Source organism: Triplophysa dalaica, chromosome 23 (genome assembly GCF_015846415.1).
Source record: "Triplophysa dalaica isolate WHDGS20190420 chromosome 23, ASM1584641v1, whole genome shotgun sequence".
Taxonomy (NCBI): Eukaryota; Metazoa; Chordata; class Actinopteri; order Cypriniformes; family Nemacheilidae; genus Triplophysa; species Triplophysa dalaica.
Genome location: NC_079564.1, coordinates 87245 through 106471, shown reverse-complemented (window position 1 = coordinate 106471; position 19227 = coordinate 87245). Strand labels below are relative to the sequence as shown.

The window sequence follows — 19227 nt, the reverse complement described above, 5'->3', positions numbered from 1 at the left end:
GCACAGATGGTGTAGCTTTAATGACAGGCTGGATTAAACTCTGCACGAAAGGGTTAAACTCTAAAATTCGAATGATTTTTCACTCCATTAAGCTTGAGGAAGCATTAACATCAAAGCCCAGAATGACATCATGTTTTTGAGGCTGCTGTTAAAGTGATGAACTTGCTTGTCATTCTCCTGCAGATCATTACTTTTAACCCAAAATGTCTGTTCAGTGTGTTGAATGACATAAACACAGCAACAAAACACCACAATCTTGCTGTATTTGTTCTTTATCAGTGTATCAAAGTGGAGCTGTACTTTTACCTGATTGGGAATCATTTGTAATGATTTAATGAACTGGGACCAAACTGGTTTGTCAGCATGAGAAATCCTCAATGATTTGCTATTCCCAAAAAGGAAACACAGACACATGAAATGATTTGATATAAACAGATTTATATGTTACAAGCATGTAGGTTGGTGTCGGCTACAGTCATCTGCTTGGATTGTACATTGATGTGCTCCATTCAGACTAACAGACAGAAGTCACAAAATAAATACAAACGTGTACATTATAGAAGAACAAATATAGATCAAAATGTGGCAGAGCAAAAGTCTAATATAAACATGTTAGTAAGTGCAGTTATACATCTAGCCACGCCCCCAAACATTTACTTTCAAACTTTTCAGAACACGGCCCCTTAAAGATCTAGCAGATGCCAGGAATATCAAAATATCTCTTTCTGGAATGCTACCAGTTATTGCAATGCATAAGAATAGGAACACAGCAGTAGTGCAAAAGCAACAGTTCTCACATTAACAGTAGCGTAATAGTATTGATCAGTTCTTTAATTATAAGTCTGTTGTATTTAAGTACAGCTAAAGTCCCATGAGATTCTTAATCATACAACCAATGAAAAACGAAAGTTATAACCATTCAACCAAAAGAATAAATAACCAAATCACTATTGTTATTGCTGTATTGTGTGTGCAAAGAATAAAGTTAAATAAGTAAGCCCTGGTTATTGTCATCGGTACAAATACAGAATTGTTACATACAATAGTATGCATAATGCTGTTGGTAACAGACGGATAGTTTAAGGAATTTAAAGTCAGCATTTTCATATATCCCTGAGATTAACATCCGTCCAGTTCTGTGACTCATGACCAGAATCAGAAGCGTCTACAGGTGGCTCTCAAAGTGTGAAGATGAAAACAAAGCATTCCAGTATTTCACAGGCTCCGTTTACAGTGAACATGCGTGTTAGTGTGCTTCCAATGTTGAGGAGTGAAGAGAACAAGCTCACGAGAGCTCAAGAAAAAACTGGACATGTCACAGATCATATTCTAGAACCTCGCTCCTGTAGAATCTGCAGAATAAAAGGAGGCATGATATACACAGCAATACGATACTGAAGAATTTAGTATACAGTGTGTGTCACATATGCCAAGAACATGAAGTACACAGAGCTTACAGATGAAGTACACACTGGTTACCTTTGCTTTCTCACTCGGTTGATTGTTGCCGCTGTTTGATTGATTGTAAAGCTCCTTGGAAACAACACACAGAAACTCTGCTTGGTCCTCATTACCATAATTGTAGGAGGAGCCAATATTGACCAACTACACAACACAAAAATAGAGAGAGACATTTATCAAACATTATTGAAGATAAAAGTCAATGTTATCTATCATTCGTTGATCACCCAAAAACATATGTTGTTTAACATCAATGATGCCTGGTCTCCAAACCAAATGCTTTATTCACATCTCGACATGACATTTTCATATATAAGTGAACACAAAGATTTAATTATTTTACATTATTTGAGAGCCATAGAACAAATTAATATTTTAGCCAAACAACTAGCTCCCTTTTTTTTAATGACGTTTGGTGTTTTCCATATTTTGTGCCAAACAATAAAGCTCCCTCGGCGTACCTTCTCTCTACAAAACACAAAGTTATTTACAATATATTATTATATTGTTGTATTAAAAGCTTTCGCAACATAATGTGATTTTGAATACTCACTTCATAAGATGTGTATTATATTGTTTCAATACATTTATTGAATTCATTTAATAACCTGATGATGACAAAGCCGTTCCTTTAAAATAGGGGAGATTGTTTGAAGGGTACAGTTCAGACCCAAACACACTAATTCAGAAGTGTCTACATGCTCAGGAGTGTTTGGACACCCACTTGTTCCTTAATACACTAATCCTTCACATTCAAAATTAAGTCAAGATTAAGACATGCACACAGTCACATAACACTTGTGTTACACATGTGAGGACTGTGATGAACCGGGGGTGCAGCGCATGCAGTGACTAGCAAGAGGACAGGGGATCGCTGGACACACCTCTCCGCTGTGGGCGGGGTGACTTTGACTCGACTCCTCCACCTTCACTTCTCCAGACACAATCAGGAAAAACTCTGACATCTGGGCCCGCCCATAACCTACACTGACAAGCTGCAACAACCAATCAGAGCGTGAGGCGGGTCCTGATTGACACAGCGCATGTCAGCGGCAGCGATTCAGATTATTGTGGAGCAGGGGTGGCCAGAACAAACGTGAACATTGTTTTGATCTACCTGTTCAAACTTCCATCCATCCGACATGGTTGAGACCATCTGAGTCAGTTCTTCCTCCTGACACTGCAACACTCTGTAAACATGTTTGACTGGAGTCTAAGACAAAAATGAAATTATTATTAACAGCAAAGGAAATGTTTTGAGAAGTGTGTGTGTTTACTTACATGTGTAGTCTTTGCGTCTCTTTCACTAATCTTATCTTTAATGACTTTGATTAATGATGTGATGTTGTAGAACTCTGCCTCTTCAAGAGCGCCTAAAGTACAGACAAAAACCACAAAGGTACTTTTTACCACAATTTAACACTACAAAATCCCAAATCCTGTATGTGTCTCATACCCTCCTCTGTCAGATTCTTGTTGAGAACCAGTTTGCCATGTCTAAGGTAATTCAACACTGGCCCGAAATACACTGGGTCCCTATCGATCAAGTAAGCCCCAGTCTCGTCCTGTAAAGAGAAGACACAGACACACATACTGTAGAGAAATACATACAGCCACACAACATTTACTATTTATAGGTGTGTGTTTAGGTTAAATTATCTTTTTTGTTTCATTCCGTGAACTACTAGCAATATTTCTAGCAAATTTCACATTGCAATCTGGTTTCTGTTTACATTTATTTGCAGAAAATTAAAACAGGTGAAACTAGCAGAAAAGATGCTGTGTATTTCATTAGACCTTAAATTCTGCAAAGAAAACAAGTTAAGATTCAACAGAAACTGGAATGGAACGGACACAACACATCTAGAAATGCTGATAAAATGAGCATTGGGAACTTTTGTGCCCTTCCATTTGAGTTCACCTTGGCCTGATTTGTTGGCACTGAGGAGAGTGCTATTTCTAGAAAATAATGTCACAATTTTTGCAGGAACAAGTGACAGGCTCTTTTGACATGCGTCAATAATCAGCCATTTTCCAAAATGTAAAATCAGTTATTTACATAGCATGGGAATGCACATCAGTTATTCCAAAACAAACATGGAGGCGGAAAGGTAAAAGAACAACACAGTGAATAAAAGGGTCATTTTTACTGTGTGAGGCTGTGTGAGGCTTGGCACTAAAAGAAAAGCCATTAGAGGAAAGTGAGTTTATACATTAATGATGTTCTGTGTCTGTGTGTTCAGCATCTCCTTCTTTAATCGCACACAAGCCACATTCATAAAAAATAAACACACACACTCACTCACCTTCACACAAAACATAAGGAAACATTTTTTCTTTTAACATCCAACATCCCAAATAAATTGATGCTGAAATCACCATTTAAAAAAAATCTGGGGCACAGAGAGAGAGAGATGGAGAGAGAGAGACTTTAGAGACTTCTGCTCTTTACAGGGTTAAAGCCCCCAGAGAGCAGATTATTCTGGATTGGGGTTATTTTGAGATTAAAGTCTGAGATTTAGAGATGAGAGGAGGTAAAACAGTTTGAGGAGCGTGAGCACCACAGAATGTAACGACATTTTCTGTGACAGCATTTTAAAATATGTGATAGTTTTGTATCACCAAACAGATTTGCAAAAATAATCCTACTTTTAATGAAAATTATAATGAAACTCTTCTGTCAATTTTTATTCTATATAAATGTCTTTATTTATTTTTAAATTCTGATTATTTCTTTGCAAAACTAAATGTTTGTGTGAATTTAACACATTCGTTTCACCTGTATGGCTGGTGCCGAGGTGTCCGCACCAAAAGGGCACCACATCCCGAGAAACACAGAACTTCATCCAATACAATAACCTCCCCACAGAGTTTGTATCTCCATCTCAGACAGCATACAACAATGCATGATGATTACCAAATCACACCTTCACATCCGTTCTCTTCTCCACCTCTCCTCTCTCTCTCCTACTGAACTCAAAGCTATTCAAAGCTCACCCATGAACTGGATTTGACAAATTCCATATCTTATATGAACAAAGAGTCTTCATATGTATGTTTTGTATCATTTGAAATGTCTCAGTGCGACTGGTACAATGGTCTCATATCCACAGCAGTGGAGCAGATCATAACATAGGTTTGAGGGTTTAAAGATATTCTGCTCACTGTTGAGGTTGTCTAAATGCCCATTTGTGGCCTGATCAGACCCAGGACAGAGTCCTCTACAATGTAAATTGTTGTTGTGGAGGAAGGGTATTTATTTAAGAGAAGCTGGCAAAATGTTCAGGGGAATTCTTACTAAGATGAACCTCATGGTGCCTTCAGACACACAGCACTGTGTTTTTTCCGATCGCATCTATTTCTACTGTCAGGTATGCGTCTTAGACTAATCTTTGAGGATTTGATGTTTTGTTTTCGTATTCTCTGAATTTGAATTGTAATTTGCAAGAAACATTTACCTGACTAATAAATTGTCATGTTTAGGCAGCCACCTAAATGTTACTGGTCTCTTACCTCTGGCAATGACCAAGACCAACGGCTGGCGCGAGACTCAATGCGACATGAGAATCGGATGAGTTAATTTACATGTTACATTTACATTTATGCATTTAGCAGATGCTTTTATCCAAAGCAATTTACATTGCGTAATCCTATACATTTATACATAGGTATTTGTATACCTTGCGTTGTTAACGCAATGCTCTTACCACTGAGCTACAGGAAAGTGAGTCAAATAGTTAATAGGGTTTACTGTAAAGCAGGATAATCAAACAGTGAACGAATTGCATGATTATTATCACGCATAATAATCAAATACAAATAATATCATTCAACAGGGTTTTCCTTATTATCTTTTGGAGTCAGATAAATTACGCAATGTTAAAATAACGTTAACTGTAACAAACCAGAGCGCTGGAAAGGCAGAACGTGCGCAAGCATTTGCCATGCCACTTGAACTCAACCATTGGGCCAGTGGGTGGTTCTTCTTTTCTCACATTTTTCACCAACGTGACCTTACACGTCCAGTCAAGTAACTTAGACCCTAACACGAGTGGAAGTGTGTCCAGTTTATACACTAAAAGTGGAGCACATGTGCATGCAGCATACTTATGATGTCATCGACATGGTTCCCCAGGACGCTTCACAATCTGACTCCAAGCTTTCCAAAGTAGAAAGAATTTTAGATATGGAGACATGATCCCAGCAGTGAACACAGAACATTAGAGACCTTGTTCCTGACGCTGAGAGGAGGGGTGAGGTCAGGAGGACAGTAACAGTATGTGTTTGTTCAGGTCCAGCCAACAGGAAACATTTAAACACATTTACCATAAAACAACACAAATAATCTATGCAACGCAAACCCACTCTTGACTCATGATAATTAACTGGATTAAATTTAAACAACAAGAGCTTTCATACCGGTGACCTAGATTTTAGGAAGACTCCACCAAACTGAGAGAGAGACATCCTTTGTCTCATAAATAAAATATGAGTTTTATAGCACAAAAATAAAGCAAAGATGGACTGGGGTTCATATAGGGTTACCTTTAATAAGATTCTATTTATGTTACACTCGTAAATGAGATTCATGTTTAACTCAAGAAGCCGTGTTTGAGTAAGTAATTCTAGAAGAAACCGTTTTTTATAAAATAGGAAGGCTACTTTTAAATAATCGTGCCTGGACATGTCAGGGGTCACAAAACAACAACAAACTGTCTCTGAATCTGTCAAATCAACTTTACCTTATCAGAATCCAGATCGGGGTCCGCTTGGCACAGTCGGAACAGGAATGATCTGGGGTCCCGGCACAGCGTCTGTCGGGTGCTCAGAAAATGCGTGCCACCGACGTTTAGACGAACCCATTTGGAGGATCTGTGGTTAAAAGTCTGGATCGGTCGCCAACAGTCGTGGCTGATGATCTCGGCGTGACACTCCGCCATCCTGCGCTCAAATGCGTAACGGGAACAAGTAAAAGCGCAGAGGACGCAGCGCGCGAAGACACACTGAGAGCGCGTTTACATGAAAAACACCTCACATTTGTTTTAAGCTCCGGCAATGGAAATATATGGGCTGTATTGTTGACTCCCATGTGTGTAAATCCACTGTGAGTGTGCTCATTTTGCGAGCGAATCGTTGGTGTGAACAGATACTTCTTTTGTTGATTCGGAGGAGCAGATTCACAAAGCGTAGTAGTCACTCTAGTTGGGGATTTCTTTAGGTACACAATAGGGAATAACTACTATTATTAATAATAATTATGAACAATTGGGTTATTGTTCATGTTTTAACACTACTGAAATGCCTAAAATCTAAAATATGGTTTAAGTATGATTTGGTTTGAATTAACATTTTTAGATCATTGTTTGAGTTTATTTTATTGGTAAATGATTGAAGTTATTACACCAGACCCATTCTTTTCCTCAGTTTTGTGTGATCTATAATTACATTTTAGTTTAAAGCTGCAATCCGTATTTTTTTTGTTGTAAGAACAACATATCAGTTTAAACTAGTGGTGGGCCGTTAACGGCGTTAACGTGAGACTCTTATCGCGCGATAAAATAATGTCGCCGTTAATCTATTCTCAAAGTTGTGTTGGGAGCTGGGTCTATACTAAGCAAGCTATGATGACTTTCACCTTGATATTTTAGCGCGGATGTATATCTAGCTGAATTGCACTGTACGGGGCGAGAACGAGATTTTTCAACTCGCGTGATTCGCGCCGTCTCATCATCTCATGACCAGGGCTTCATTCGCGCGAAACGCGCCACAAGTAGGTCTATCGCGTCTTTGCATTGACTAAAGGGCTGGTTATACTCGACGCAGTCGCTAGTTCGCCTGGGTGCGCGTTAGCTCACGTGGCGGCGTGCACGACATTTTTTGTGACTCGAGTGAACAGTTCGCGCGGCGCCGCAGTCAACATGAAAGCTTTGAAGAGATTTTGGCTGAACATGTACGCCTGTACAGACATCTTTAATCATCAGTGTGTCTGTTTTATATTGTATTCAGAATAAAACAATATTTATAAACATTGCTCTTTTGAACTGTTCTTATATCTTCTCATTTTATATAACATAAAGACATCCAATAGGTTAATCTATGGCAATGTACATTTAGCAGTCCCTAACCAACAATATGTAGAAATGTGTCTGCATTATGCACGGAAATGAAAGAGTGAACAAAAAGTTGTTTATGTAAAAATGTATTAAATCAACAAACAATATTTTGAAATGCATTTCCCCGTCCAGGACATACACCTGCTTAACAAGAGTGATGTATTCTACATCTCCACGTTTTGTGGCATGCAGTGGGCGAACATTTCATCTCCTTTCTCGCCCTTTACTTAATAGTCCTAAATTTATCCTAAATTTCCTTGATGATCTGACGTAATTCCGGTAAAATTCCTACTTTTCTTCTACTTCCTGCGGATTAACAGAACCATTTCGTTTGTGCGCCCCCTGTCGTTGCAAAGAATATCTCAACGGCGAACGCGTCAAGTATAAACGTCTCGTCCGCTTGGGGAGTTGCGCGCGCGGTCAGCGGAGGCTCGCGAAGCGGAGCCAGGCTCGTGTATAAACAGGCCTTTAACATATAAATCACTCGCGCTTGACGCGCCATTCGCGTTTGGTCTGAACACAACATAACGTTACTGTGAAATTAAGTCTTTTACGTTCTCAAAGACTTACTTTTAGTCATTATTTGGGTAACACACATATTCTGAATGCCTTCGGCAGAATTCAAATGAGCCATTTTAATCTAGACTAATTCCAAAATTAATCTAGATTAAAAAAATTAATATATGCCCACCACTAGTTTAAACATTACAAATTGATATCAGACACAATATTTGTATTGTACTGTGATATTTTGCCCTAAAATATATATACATTTACCGCCAAAGCAAAGTGAATGTCAAAGCTTTGTAATGAAATGTTGACAAATTAAAGTGCTGGTATTTTGTAACTGTACCAACATTTTAACACCACATATTTACTTTTAAAGACTCTCGTCAAAGAGTGTTCACTTGTTTGTGGAAAAAATATTTTAACATGCTTGTTATTTTGAGTGCAGGACCATTGTCACCATTTAACCAATCACCTTCTGATATCCTGATCATGTGATGTGACATTTGAGTCAGAAAAAATGAGACATATGTGTTGGCCTAAAACTCTACATGCTTTATTTCAGTTCTAGGTTTTGCCGAGCGCAAAAGCCCGACAAGAATACACACATTGCCTAAATGCACAAGTGCCCCACACACATCCACCTGACCACGCTCACAGACACACACGCACGAATGCGCGCACGCACACACACACACAGACGAGCGGGGCCATGCACACACAGGCATTAAATTATCAGAAATGAGCCAATCACTGCGCAAATAGAAAATGTATATGATATAGTAAGAAAACAAAAGCAGTAAAATATCGTAGTTTACAATAATTCTTCACATTCAAAGGCTTTACATATTCAATACATACACAGCAAGGCCCTGGAACATGACTTCAATCCAAATATGCTTTCATATATTAGAATTTAAATAACACAGAGAAGCCAGGCCAGAACGGAACGGCCCAATAACCTTATACAAGAATAAAAATACAAAACCTGGATCCTAGAGTCACCTCAGAAGTCTCCTCCCATTTTCAATATTACATCAACTGTACATCACAGTCATTTGTTACCGATCAGGAAGACACAAACACACACACACACACACAAACAATCAATCAATCAGTCGCAGCCTGACAAGTCTCACAAACTTCCTGTTGAAAACGGCCAAATGAGAGGAGCCAAACACACGCACACAATCAGACTGCCCCTCCGTCATGAGACCCCAATCGGTAATGCAAACCGTCACATTGCAAGCACTTGAAAGGAAAACAGCTAAAGAGGAAACTCGGTCGTGTTTTTAGCTCAGGGCAGGGGTGGGGGATCAGCTACCCTCTTATACCACACATGTGGCTGTGGCAGTCACGGTGTGGTGGCATAGATGTTTCCTAACGCGCTGTAAGATTTATTCGGAACGTGTTAAGGGACACCTCGACCTCACATCCCCCAATCAGAATCAGCAAGACCAGCTACTGTAGAAGGACCCGCCTTAATTCTAAACAAAAGCGACACTCACTCCTTTGGAGAGAAGGGTTTAGGTATTTCTAGGTAAAGGCCCTGTGCGAGTGTGCGTTAAGCAAAAAGAAGTGTGCAGTTGTTTCGCCGTAGACGGGTGGAGATTGGCGTTGTGATGTTAACAATGTGATTGGCGTTTGCCTGCCGACATATGGCCTTGCTGCTTTTGGTGGTAAAGACTCCACCCTCGGTGCGTACGACAACTGAATCCGAAAGTGCCAGGAAGAGAAGGGACTGATATATGAAGAGACAGAAAGACAATATATAGCTGGAGAGGCGTCTCTACAGGGGCGCGTCCCTGCTCTGTGATTGGTTTGGTTGTGGGGGGAGAGATGTAGTCCTATAGGCTGGGGTTCTGGTGTTTGTGGTAGATCTTCCTCCAAACCTCTTGGATTTTCTTGCACCATTTATCAGCGTTACCACTTGGGTCCATTAGATAGTACGTCCGGTTTGGCTACAGAAACAAAACAGTGTTTTATCTTCCATCTTAAAATCAAAATGATCATTGCCGTGTGAAGGCTAAGAGGATTTTAAAGTGTGAGTGAGAAGTACAGCCATTACCGTGTGAACGAAAAAGGTTTTAAAGTTCTTTGCTTCAGGTCGTAGCTCAGGTGACCACGGGATCTCCCCTTTCAGAACTTTATTGACCGGGTCCACGTAGTAGAGGTGAGGCCCCTCCGTCAATAGCAACTGCCTCCTCCGTGCAAACAGACCCTACACACACACAACTCTGTTACTAAAGAACCCTTATAATACAAATTCCTGGATGCTGATTGGTCAATACACCATGTGTTTAACTTCATTATATATGAAATTATGAATTGTTATAATGCAAAATATCTGCTAAAGCATTGTGGGATTTTTGCTGCATAGTGACATTATATTATAGGGGTGTCCACTCAAATCATACAGCTTTATCTCATTACATTTGTATTATTCTTAATTTGGTGAATAAAGTGACAGCTATGGCTGAAGGGCAGGACTTGACTTTATCATTTTCCATCAGGGGATATTAAGATTACAATTTCATTCGTGATGCGATCTGAGAAAACCCAACACATGGTGAAAATATACATATTACAGGTTTTGAAACCATACGAGAGCTGGGATCAAGCCCTTTACGAAGCTGTTTCGCTCAAACCTTGTATGTAACAAAACGTATAGCTATCTGAAGTCAGCTGAGCGCTATGATTTTCAGGAACGGATTTTGGAGAAAACGGGTTTAAAGTAAATGATAAAAATAAAAGCACAACAGTCAAGTAGCACAAGTAAAAGCCACTTTACAGTGGTAAAAGACTTGCTCTAATAAAAATTTAATAAAAAACATTTCCTAGTGTTGAAGTCTATAAATACAATGTATTAAACCGTTTGAATACAACCCAAGTAAGGAAAATGGTGCTGGGCACACTTAAAGAAGACAGCTCTGTCAGGAGTGCTAAGGCCACTGCATTTACATTAAGCATAAAGCTTTTATCCAAAGTGATTTACATTGTATTACACTACACATTGTGTGTACGTGCACTCCACTGGTACTGAACCCATGACTTTAGACATATTTATTGTGATTCCTGAAGTCAGTCATTCATTTTTAAAATAATTGTACAAAAACTATTTCTAGTTTGTGCACACGGTCGCTAACTGTGACTTACTTTGCGTTTGTCCACCGGACCCATTTTCAGAATGAGGTTATTCTCCACAAACTGGTGCCTGATAGAAATCAAAAGAGAGATTTAAAGAAGGTATGTGCAAAAAGAAACTGGTGCCAAATTAAAGGAGTATCTATGTTTACCATGGGTTGGCAGCGCTCTGCTTGTCCAGCAGGATGCGCTTCTCCTCCTCGCTGTACTGCAGGTCAAGCTCCATGCTATTACTGTCCAGCTCGTGAATATGTATAAACTGATCCACATTAGGGGAGGGGTTATATGTAGGATTCCTTGACTCTCCTGTTAAGGGATCCAAGGGGGCGGGGCCAGGCTGTGCCACCTGCATACAACTGAACTGGCTCAGGAGATCATCATACTACGAAAGAATGGAGAAAGAGGTTACAACTGAGTTTTGTTCAAGGAATCTGACAACAGTTAGGGTTAACTCACATTTCCATAGCAGTCCTCGTCATCCTCGGACATTGCCGGCAGATATGCCGTTAATTTGGGTGGAGTCTGCAAATGAACATCATCCCAGCCGACGGTCTCAAAGAAAGGGTGGGACTTCAGTGGCCCGTATCCACCCATCTCCTCGCAACCAATCCGCTTGCATGGATCCAACGACTGTGAAAATAATATGAACAGCAATGGTTTATGCAGTTGATGGTCCACAATTACACACAACAAAACAAACATTGATGATTCATAAGACTGACCAAAAGTTGCTCCACCAGGTCCTTTGCTTTGGGGAAGAACTTATCCGGAAACTCATACTCCAGCTTTATAATCTTCTGGAATATTAGATACTCATTCCTGGAATGCGTCAAAAGGCACATCACTTATTTAACAGAGCTCTCATACACGCTAAACAGGGTGAATTCAGAAAGTGAACTTACCCGGCTCTAAACGGCGGGAGACCAGCAACTAGCTGGTAGATGATGCACCCTAATGCCCAAAGATCTGAACTGCATAGAAAACACAACACCATCAGAAAACAGAACTCCTAACAATCATCGCAGTGCCATGAACCCTTAGCTCAACCTTTGTTTCGAGTCCTCTCCCTGTTATTAACACTGCATTCATGTTGTTTATAGAAAAAAATGTTTGAAACGCATTTAAGAAACACACACTAGGCCCATTTGATTACCAACGAGAGCATTACAAGAGCACAACATGAAATATTCATTAGTTGTGTTTACCTCTTGCAGGCAGATTTCTCAGTCAGTAATTCTGGCGAGACGTACTGAGCCGTACCAACAAATGAGTTTGCTCTTGCTGCGGGCAGAAACATTTCAATCAGACAATCCTTTAATAAAGCCACTATAATGTCAGGAAACACTGCATGTTGGATTTACGTTCTGAGATTGTCTGTTTGGTGTTTTACCTTGTTTGCTGTCAGACGACAGTTGTTTGGCCGTGCCAAAGTCTGTTATTTGAATGTGCATCTCCTCACTGAGCAGAATGTTTTCTGGCTTTAGATCTCTGTATCAAAAGCACAATCATAAATCACATCATGTCAGAAAGCATTTCATACAACAACAAAAAAAACAGGAATTTCATTTTGAAATGTTAAACTATTACATCTTTGATAGTCATAATTAAAGACTAGTAACTGACCTGTGGATAATGCCTTTTTGATGCAGGTACCCCAGAGCACAAACTATCTCTGCTGAGTAGAAACGTGTGCAAGTCTCATCAAATGAGCCTATTTTTCGAATGTATTTTAGAAGTTCACCATTTTTAGCATAGCTCAGACCAAAATCTGACAGCACGTTCAGGAAAATAACAGATTGTCGACATTAGATGATTTGATCAATAACTGCAGATGTGACCTTGTGTCAGTTGAATAATATCTCTCGTGACAACTTCATCAGCAGCACTTTTTAAAAAAATGTACTACTGAATTTCACCTTTTAAGTAGACTAAATTCAATTTCTTCACATACATCACATGAGCAGGTTTTATTTTGGCCACCCTGCTGACATCAGCCATTAACACTTTCATAGCAGTCAGGCTTAACCCGCGTGTAAGTTAAGGATACACAGCTTCTCCTCGTCCTGAAAAGTGAAGTACAGCTTAACAAAGAACGGATGATCCAGGTGTGACATGATGTCTCTCTCTCGCTTGACGTACTGCGCTTTGTTCTCCTTCATTATGTGACGCTTCTCCAGGATCTTAACTGTCAAAATATATTTGAACACATTAAATCCTAACTATAGGCTTCCAAAACGTCATTTAAATATTTCAAACTAATGATGGTAAACCACAGACTGATCATATGCGATGACTTACTTGCATATTCCTTCCCCGTAGAGTGTTCTTTTGCTAAGACTACCTGTTAGCAACAAAGATGGTCTCAAGATTAATGCATCAATTTGTCTTTTTACAAGGTAGAAAAGAGGATGTGAATTCCAACCACATTTAACACAATTTCAAGGGGTCAATCAATTCTACTCTAGAGCAAGGAGCTCACTTCTTGAAATTCATGTGCATTGTCTCCAGAAAAGGATTACAGGCGGAGATATTAACAATCTTCCTGATTCACCGAGTGCAAAATAAAATGGTCTTTGAAACCTATACCGAACACTTTATTTTGCACTTTTACAAGGTGACATGATTGTGCATTATTTAAGTTTTGTGTGAGGACTACTTATAATGTTAGGAAAGTCGTTTTTTTGACAACCATCTACATCTGGTGATTTAAGCATTTATCATCAAGACATCATCAAGTTGTGGATTAGAGAGTGAAACTAAAGTCTTTCGTCAAGTACATAAAACATCTGTTAGTGTGCGTGTCGTACGGTAGAGAAGGAGCCCTCTCCCAATATTTTGCCAAATCGGAAATCTTCGGGTCTCTTCTTGCGAGGTTGGGTCGGCTGGGGAGGTGCGACCTGTCCCTCCATGCTGTTGCCGCGAAGATGGGGCGTGTCCTGCTGGCCTCTTACCATGGATGGACAGGAGATGAGAACAGAGGAGTGGAGGGATGCAACATCATACTGACGAGAGACAGAAACAGAGGGAGGCGATCTAAATCCTCAGCCTTGAAACATGTCTGATGTCATGCCTGTTTGCATGATGTCACCGCTGTAAAATCAGAGCAGCAGTTGGTAAGTGTGATGACATCACTCATTGCTGAAATCAAACAGCCTAACCCAAGCATGAAAAAAGGCCAAGTAGATGGTTTAAGTATTATGCTCTAGATATTGATAATGAACAATAATGGCCCCAGGACACATCTGTTTACACAATGCCTGAGTGTCAGTCTGCTTTATTATGAAGAAAACAGCAATCCACATACTACTACTCCAAAAACAGCTTAATTACTTTGAAGTTACTCACATTTCAGACACTACCTAAATTACAATGTTCACAATTGCCTAATTCTTTCAAAAAGAAACGATACCACCAAACATGTCTGTCCGGTCACAAACACCCACACAGCATAATATAATCACAGGTTTACTGTAACTCATTCGTAATCAGCATTCCCACATGTGATGAGCACTATAAAACTACACGAGCCATGTCCACAACATCTCTCACAAACCTCCAACAATAATCCACATGCCTCTATAAACAAATTTCTGTTTAAAACAAACTTAACTAATGAAACAAAAGCAACCAACAAGACCCCAAACAACCTTTGCTGGACCGAATCCAGTTTACATCTTGATAAGACTTAACACACTAACGTCACACACACTATGGTGAGGCTTCGTCTCAAAATGGATCTTATAAATTGATCAACAAATCACCTTTATCAGGGTTTAGTTTTAATCCTGTGATGGGCTATATCATATGTTCATGCCGATATTTTGATAAACACAGGCTGTCAAATGTAGCCAAGTAGTAAACCTCTAAGCCCCTATTATAGGCCTCGACCTCGAGTCGATTGATTTTAGAAGTAACAGACAAAAATAAATCAAGGATAATACAGATAAGTTCAGGCCCGGTCTTTAGACATATTGATGTATTTACAAGCAGTAAGTTTTATATGCAACTAAATATAAAAAAATACAAGCTTACATGCAAACGAGGACAAAACAACCTGAGGCGACTTGTGATAGTAGCGCTAACCGACTCCAAGTCAAAGCCGTATTATAGTTAACGTTACTTAAGAAAATCAGGCAAATGTTGCCTTCACATCATTAAATAATAAGACGAAACAAAAATATCTGACGCCGATTCAAGGCAAGGTTTACACGAGCTGTATCAAAACCCTGTGTCGTGAGTTAGCGGTCAGGCTAACGGGTGAGAAAACAAGCAACTTCATTTGTTAACAGAACTAGCCCGCGTTTCATAAGGCCGATATTATCGATATTTATTCACAATATGCCTGTAAAAATATAAACATCGAGCCTAATCATTCATTCAGAAATTCCTGCACAAAACACAATAAAAAACTAAAGTTGACACTTCCTGGTTTAAAGACTTGCGCTTGTTTTGGGGACTAGCATGCTATTGTGCTAAACGCTAAGCTAGAGGCTAAAGCTAATAGCGGGTCGCGGCTCGAGCGTCCCGCGCCGCTGCCACCAAAACGCGTTTACGATCGGCGCGTACGACGCGGCGCGTGGCGGCTTCGAGCCCACGCTCATCAGACATCGGCGGTACTCACAATCTGACTCGTGGCTCTTGCCATGGAAGTTTTCCGTGGGTAATTTATTTGGGATTAAATAATTGTGGAGACTAGAGTCATGGCCGCCCTCTCTGCGCCTTCATTTCACGGCTATATGACGTCACGCCACAACAACATTACTGCAGTCAAGAGGGGAAAAATAGATGCGCGCGCCCCCCAACGGCAAATACCCCCAAAATCCACTTGGGATCGATGTGCTACAAGTGTCAATAAATGTGTTTTTGCCACTTTGTTTGTATTGTTGTGAAAAATAAATACATTCCCTTTACTGACGGCTTTAATCACTGTAACATGATATTTTTCAAGAAGTAACTACTATGATAAGCAACACGAGAGTGGATGGGCCCACGTTACTTATTCAGTTCAATTTAGTTCATTGTTTAAAAAGGGTGGGATCCATGTATTACAATCAACTTTAACAAGGACATCATTGTAATACCATGTTATTTTGGCATGCTACTGTGGAACTGTTTGTTTTATATTTCTATGCATTTTGCAAACACTTTTATCCACTAGGAGTTAAAGAGGATTAAAGAAATGTTTTACATTAAAAGACAGTATGAAACATTAAAGACAGCTCAGGGTTCAAACCCAAAATCTTGTGTCGTTAATGCAATGCTCTATCAAGCAAGCTCTAATATGTATATAAGAATTTACATTTTAACTATTGTTGCATATCAAATTTTATAATATTATCCTCTGATATCTTCACTTAATAATTGACTGTTCAGTAAAGTTCTGTTATAACCTTTCAGAAGGTTTAGATCAAAGATCCCGTTACGATCAAAGAATCGCAGTACAAGATCAATATACGATGGTAAATTTTGGACATTTCGTTTTTTGTTGAAAACTCTCAGAACAAGCTATATTATTATCATTTTCACACTTTTAAGTGGAGGGTTTTGGCCAAACCAAACCTTGCAAACTCAAACAATTAAAAAAAAACATTTAAATATTTATTTTGACATTATGTGTGGAAATAAGTCAATATTTACATTTTTTGCTACAACAAAATGTAATTTAAGTTTGAGAAGATCTTTCTTAATACAAGTAACACGTTTGACACATTTTCAGAAAGTTTCTACTGAAACGATGACCACAGCATCAAATTCCTTTTGCTTTTACTTACTGGTATCATATATCTTCCATATTTTTAAGTATGCAAACATCATAAAAAATCATGAAACAGACGTTTGTCTTTTGCAGCCGGAGGTCAGTGTCAGAGTGAATTAGATTACTTATCACACTTTCTTGAATCTTTCATTGCAAGATTATAAATTCAAGACTCCTGATCACTTTTATCATCATCATCATCATCATCTGCCTCTTTGCTTTTCTGCTCATCCTCCTCTTCATCATCATCCTCCTCCTCTGATGTCTCTTCACTGTCATCATCCTCAGCCCTGAGTGTACACACGCACGCACACACACACACACACACACACGCACGCACGCACGCACGCAGAAGTTACTTGAAATTAAAAAGACATCAGCCTCTCAGGTCTTTAGCCGTACATAACTATTTAAAAAAGATTGAAATATAATTAAAGGGATTTCACAAAATGTAAACAATATTCTTACTGCGCTGGTCTGTTGGGGTTAACAAAGTCTCTGCCTGAGTCCACATCAAAAGGATCTAAAAAAACACACATACAAAGGTTTTTAAAATGTAGATATAAATATAAAGAAATCTTTCTTTCAAGCACATGTGTGATGTCTGGTTGGGTCATACCGATGTCCTCTTCCGGTGGGGTGGAGCTGAGAAACTCTTTCTCCACAGCCAGCAGCTCCTCTTCTGATTGGCTGGAAGCATACCGTTCCAGAAGAGTCTTATTCAACTCCAAAAATCCCAAACCCCACTTAAACTTCCTCAGCAGAAGCACAGCAAGGTCACGAAATCCTGATGGGTGATCACATAAACACACATAAACTGGGTCCAAAACAGCATGCACTGGTTAGGCAACACAGAAGTAACCTTCCCCTTATGTCCATTCCCAAATTTAGACAATGGATGAAGAAATAAATTCACATTACATTTGAGTCAATATCGTCTATGTATGTAGTTATTTCAGGTAAGCAACATGTATAAGATCAGTGACCCTGTTCTAAATTGTCCTTGAATTAACCCATTTTATATTTTATAATACAAACAACACCCTTAAACCAAAACAGAGCGGTACAGAGGCCGAGAGCTCCTCACCCACAATGCAGAATGTTGCAGCATATGCCTCCACACAGGACAGCTTGCAGGGTTTGCCATAGTTCACAGGATTTGCTGCTACCAAGAAAGGTAAAAGCCTTGGATGCGAGCCAATCATTTTGCTGAAGGGCGTGTCTTCAAGTCGTGCCCAGGAACAGTCAATGACGGCTAGTCCACCCTGAGCCACAATCTCCCTGAAAACGTTATAGAATATGACATGAGGTGTGGGTGCAAAAAGACTGCCTGACTAATATTAATGCTTTTAGACCTCAACCTTGAGGCATCCTGTCTGGGCTATGATTTTGGATCATTGGAGTGGATAAAGTCTGACTCACCTGTCTGCAGGTGTCACGTATTTGGTGCCCATAGGGCTCAGTATTAGACCACTGAATCTCTGGTTGAGTCGTAGACAGCGCACTAAACCCTTCCTGACCAGCTTCCGACCCGTACAGCGTTTCGGGTCACAGTGACCCAGGTCCCACATAGCTAATGGACAGGGTAACTTCACACTCCCTGCTGCCTCTGCTTCTGCATCCTCACTGGCTGGAAATACATAACAAACTGAATCCATTAGAGTGAAGTGGAGTACAGTACGCACACACAAACTAAAGTTGCACACAACAAACCTCTCAGAACCTCGTGCATCTCCTCTGTAAACGTTTCTAAAGATTTCCCCTTCATCCTGTGTCGCGTGTCTTTGCCTTTGTGAACCGCTCGCTCACTTTTACCTTGTTTTTTCCTCCCCATGTTTGAAATTTAACCTATTCTCGCTCTTCGTAAGAAATATCTGGACACCTATATGTGTATGCTTTCAACGAACGACCTGCATTCAAACCACTTCCAACAAACAACGACTATTACAAGACACAAGTGTTGTTTACTTCACGGATCACGGCAAAATGTCCAAGATTTATGAGCTTTGAAGATCAAAAGCGAGTTAGATTCTGTAACCCACGCTGTGAATCCAAAATACAGTGACGTGATGAAACATGGCTGACGACTAATACACGCAGAAGTTACATCTTTCATATAAATGCATAATAGTGAAATATAAATCTTTTAATGATTGATTTTTATTACTATAACAGTTACTTTTAACTCAACTTTATGAACAATGTACGGTTAACAAACACTCAACTATGATAGATTAAATGGGAATA

The 19227-nt window shown here is 39.6% G+C and overlaps 3 protein-coding genes across 6 annotated transcripts; all 3 read right to left on the bottom strand.

Moving 5' to 3' along the window:
* Window positions 1-418: 418 nt before the first annotated feature.
* Window positions 419-6599, bottom strand: kctd5b (potassium channel tetramerization domain containing 5b). Of its 2 annotated transcripts, XM_056738424.1 has the most exons (7): window positions 6204-6599; window positions 2918-3026; window positions 2743-2834; window positions 2579-2674; window positions 2346-2456; window positions 1480-1605; window positions 419-1352 (listed from the first exon to the last, which is right to left on the bottom strand). In XM_056738424.1, exons 1-7 carry the CDS (start codon window positions 6399-6401, stop codon window positions 1323-1325), a joined length of 762 nt encoding a protein of 253 aa, XP_056594402.1. In that variant the 5' UTR covers window positions 6402-6599; the 3' UTR covers window positions 419-1322. The 2 variants fall into 2 exon arrangements, with proteins under 2 accessions (XP_056594402.1, XP_056594403.1); XM_056738425.1 differs by lacking the exon at window positions 2346-2456.
* Window positions 6600-8613: 2014 nt separating this feature from the next.
* pdpk1b (3-phosphoinositide dependent protein kinase 1b) lies at window positions 8614-15987 on the bottom strand. 2 transcript variants are annotated; one of them, XM_056738802.1, is made up of 14 exons: window positions 15847-15987; window positions 14033-14315; window positions 13524-13566; window positions 13273-13410; window positions 12849-12993; window positions 12616-12713; window positions 12431-12506; window positions 12128-12196; window positions 11948-12044; window positions 11682-11855; window positions 11378-11607; window positions 11238-11295; window positions 10150-10302; window positions 8614-10042 (listed from the first exon to the last, which is right to left on the bottom strand). In XM_056738802.1, exons 2-14 carry the CDS (start codon window positions 14177-14179, stop codon window positions 9929-9931), a joined length of 1542 nt encoding a protein of 513 aa, XP_056594780.1. In that variant the 5' UTR covers window positions 14180-14315; window positions 15847-15987; the 3' UTR covers window positions 8614-9928. The 2 variants fall into 2 exon arrangements, with proteins under 2 accessions (XP_056594780.1, XP_056594779.1); XM_056738801.1 differs by having other exon boundaries at window positions 14033-14227; window positions 15847-15980.
* Window positions 15988-16810: 823 nt separating this feature from the next.
* tsr3 (TSR3 ribosome maturation factor) lies at window positions 16811-19214 on the bottom strand. 2 transcript variants are annotated; one of them, XM_056739059.1, is made up of 6 exons: window positions 18694-19214; window positions 18403-18628; window positions 18068-18261; window positions 17600-17767; window positions 17449-17503; window positions 16811-17270 (listed from the first exon to the last, which is right to left on the bottom strand). In XM_056739059.1, exons 1-6 carry the CDS (start codon window positions 18812-18814, stop codon window positions 17147-17149), a joined length of 888 nt encoding a protein of 295 aa, XP_056595037.1. In that variant the 5' UTR covers window positions 18815-19214; the 3' UTR covers window positions 16811-17146. The 2 variants fall into 2 exon arrangements, with proteins under 2 accessions (XP_056595037.1, XP_056595038.1); XM_056739060.1 differs by having other exon boundaries at window positions 18403-18610; window positions 18694-19211.
* Window positions 19215-19227: the final 13 nt, after the last annotated feature.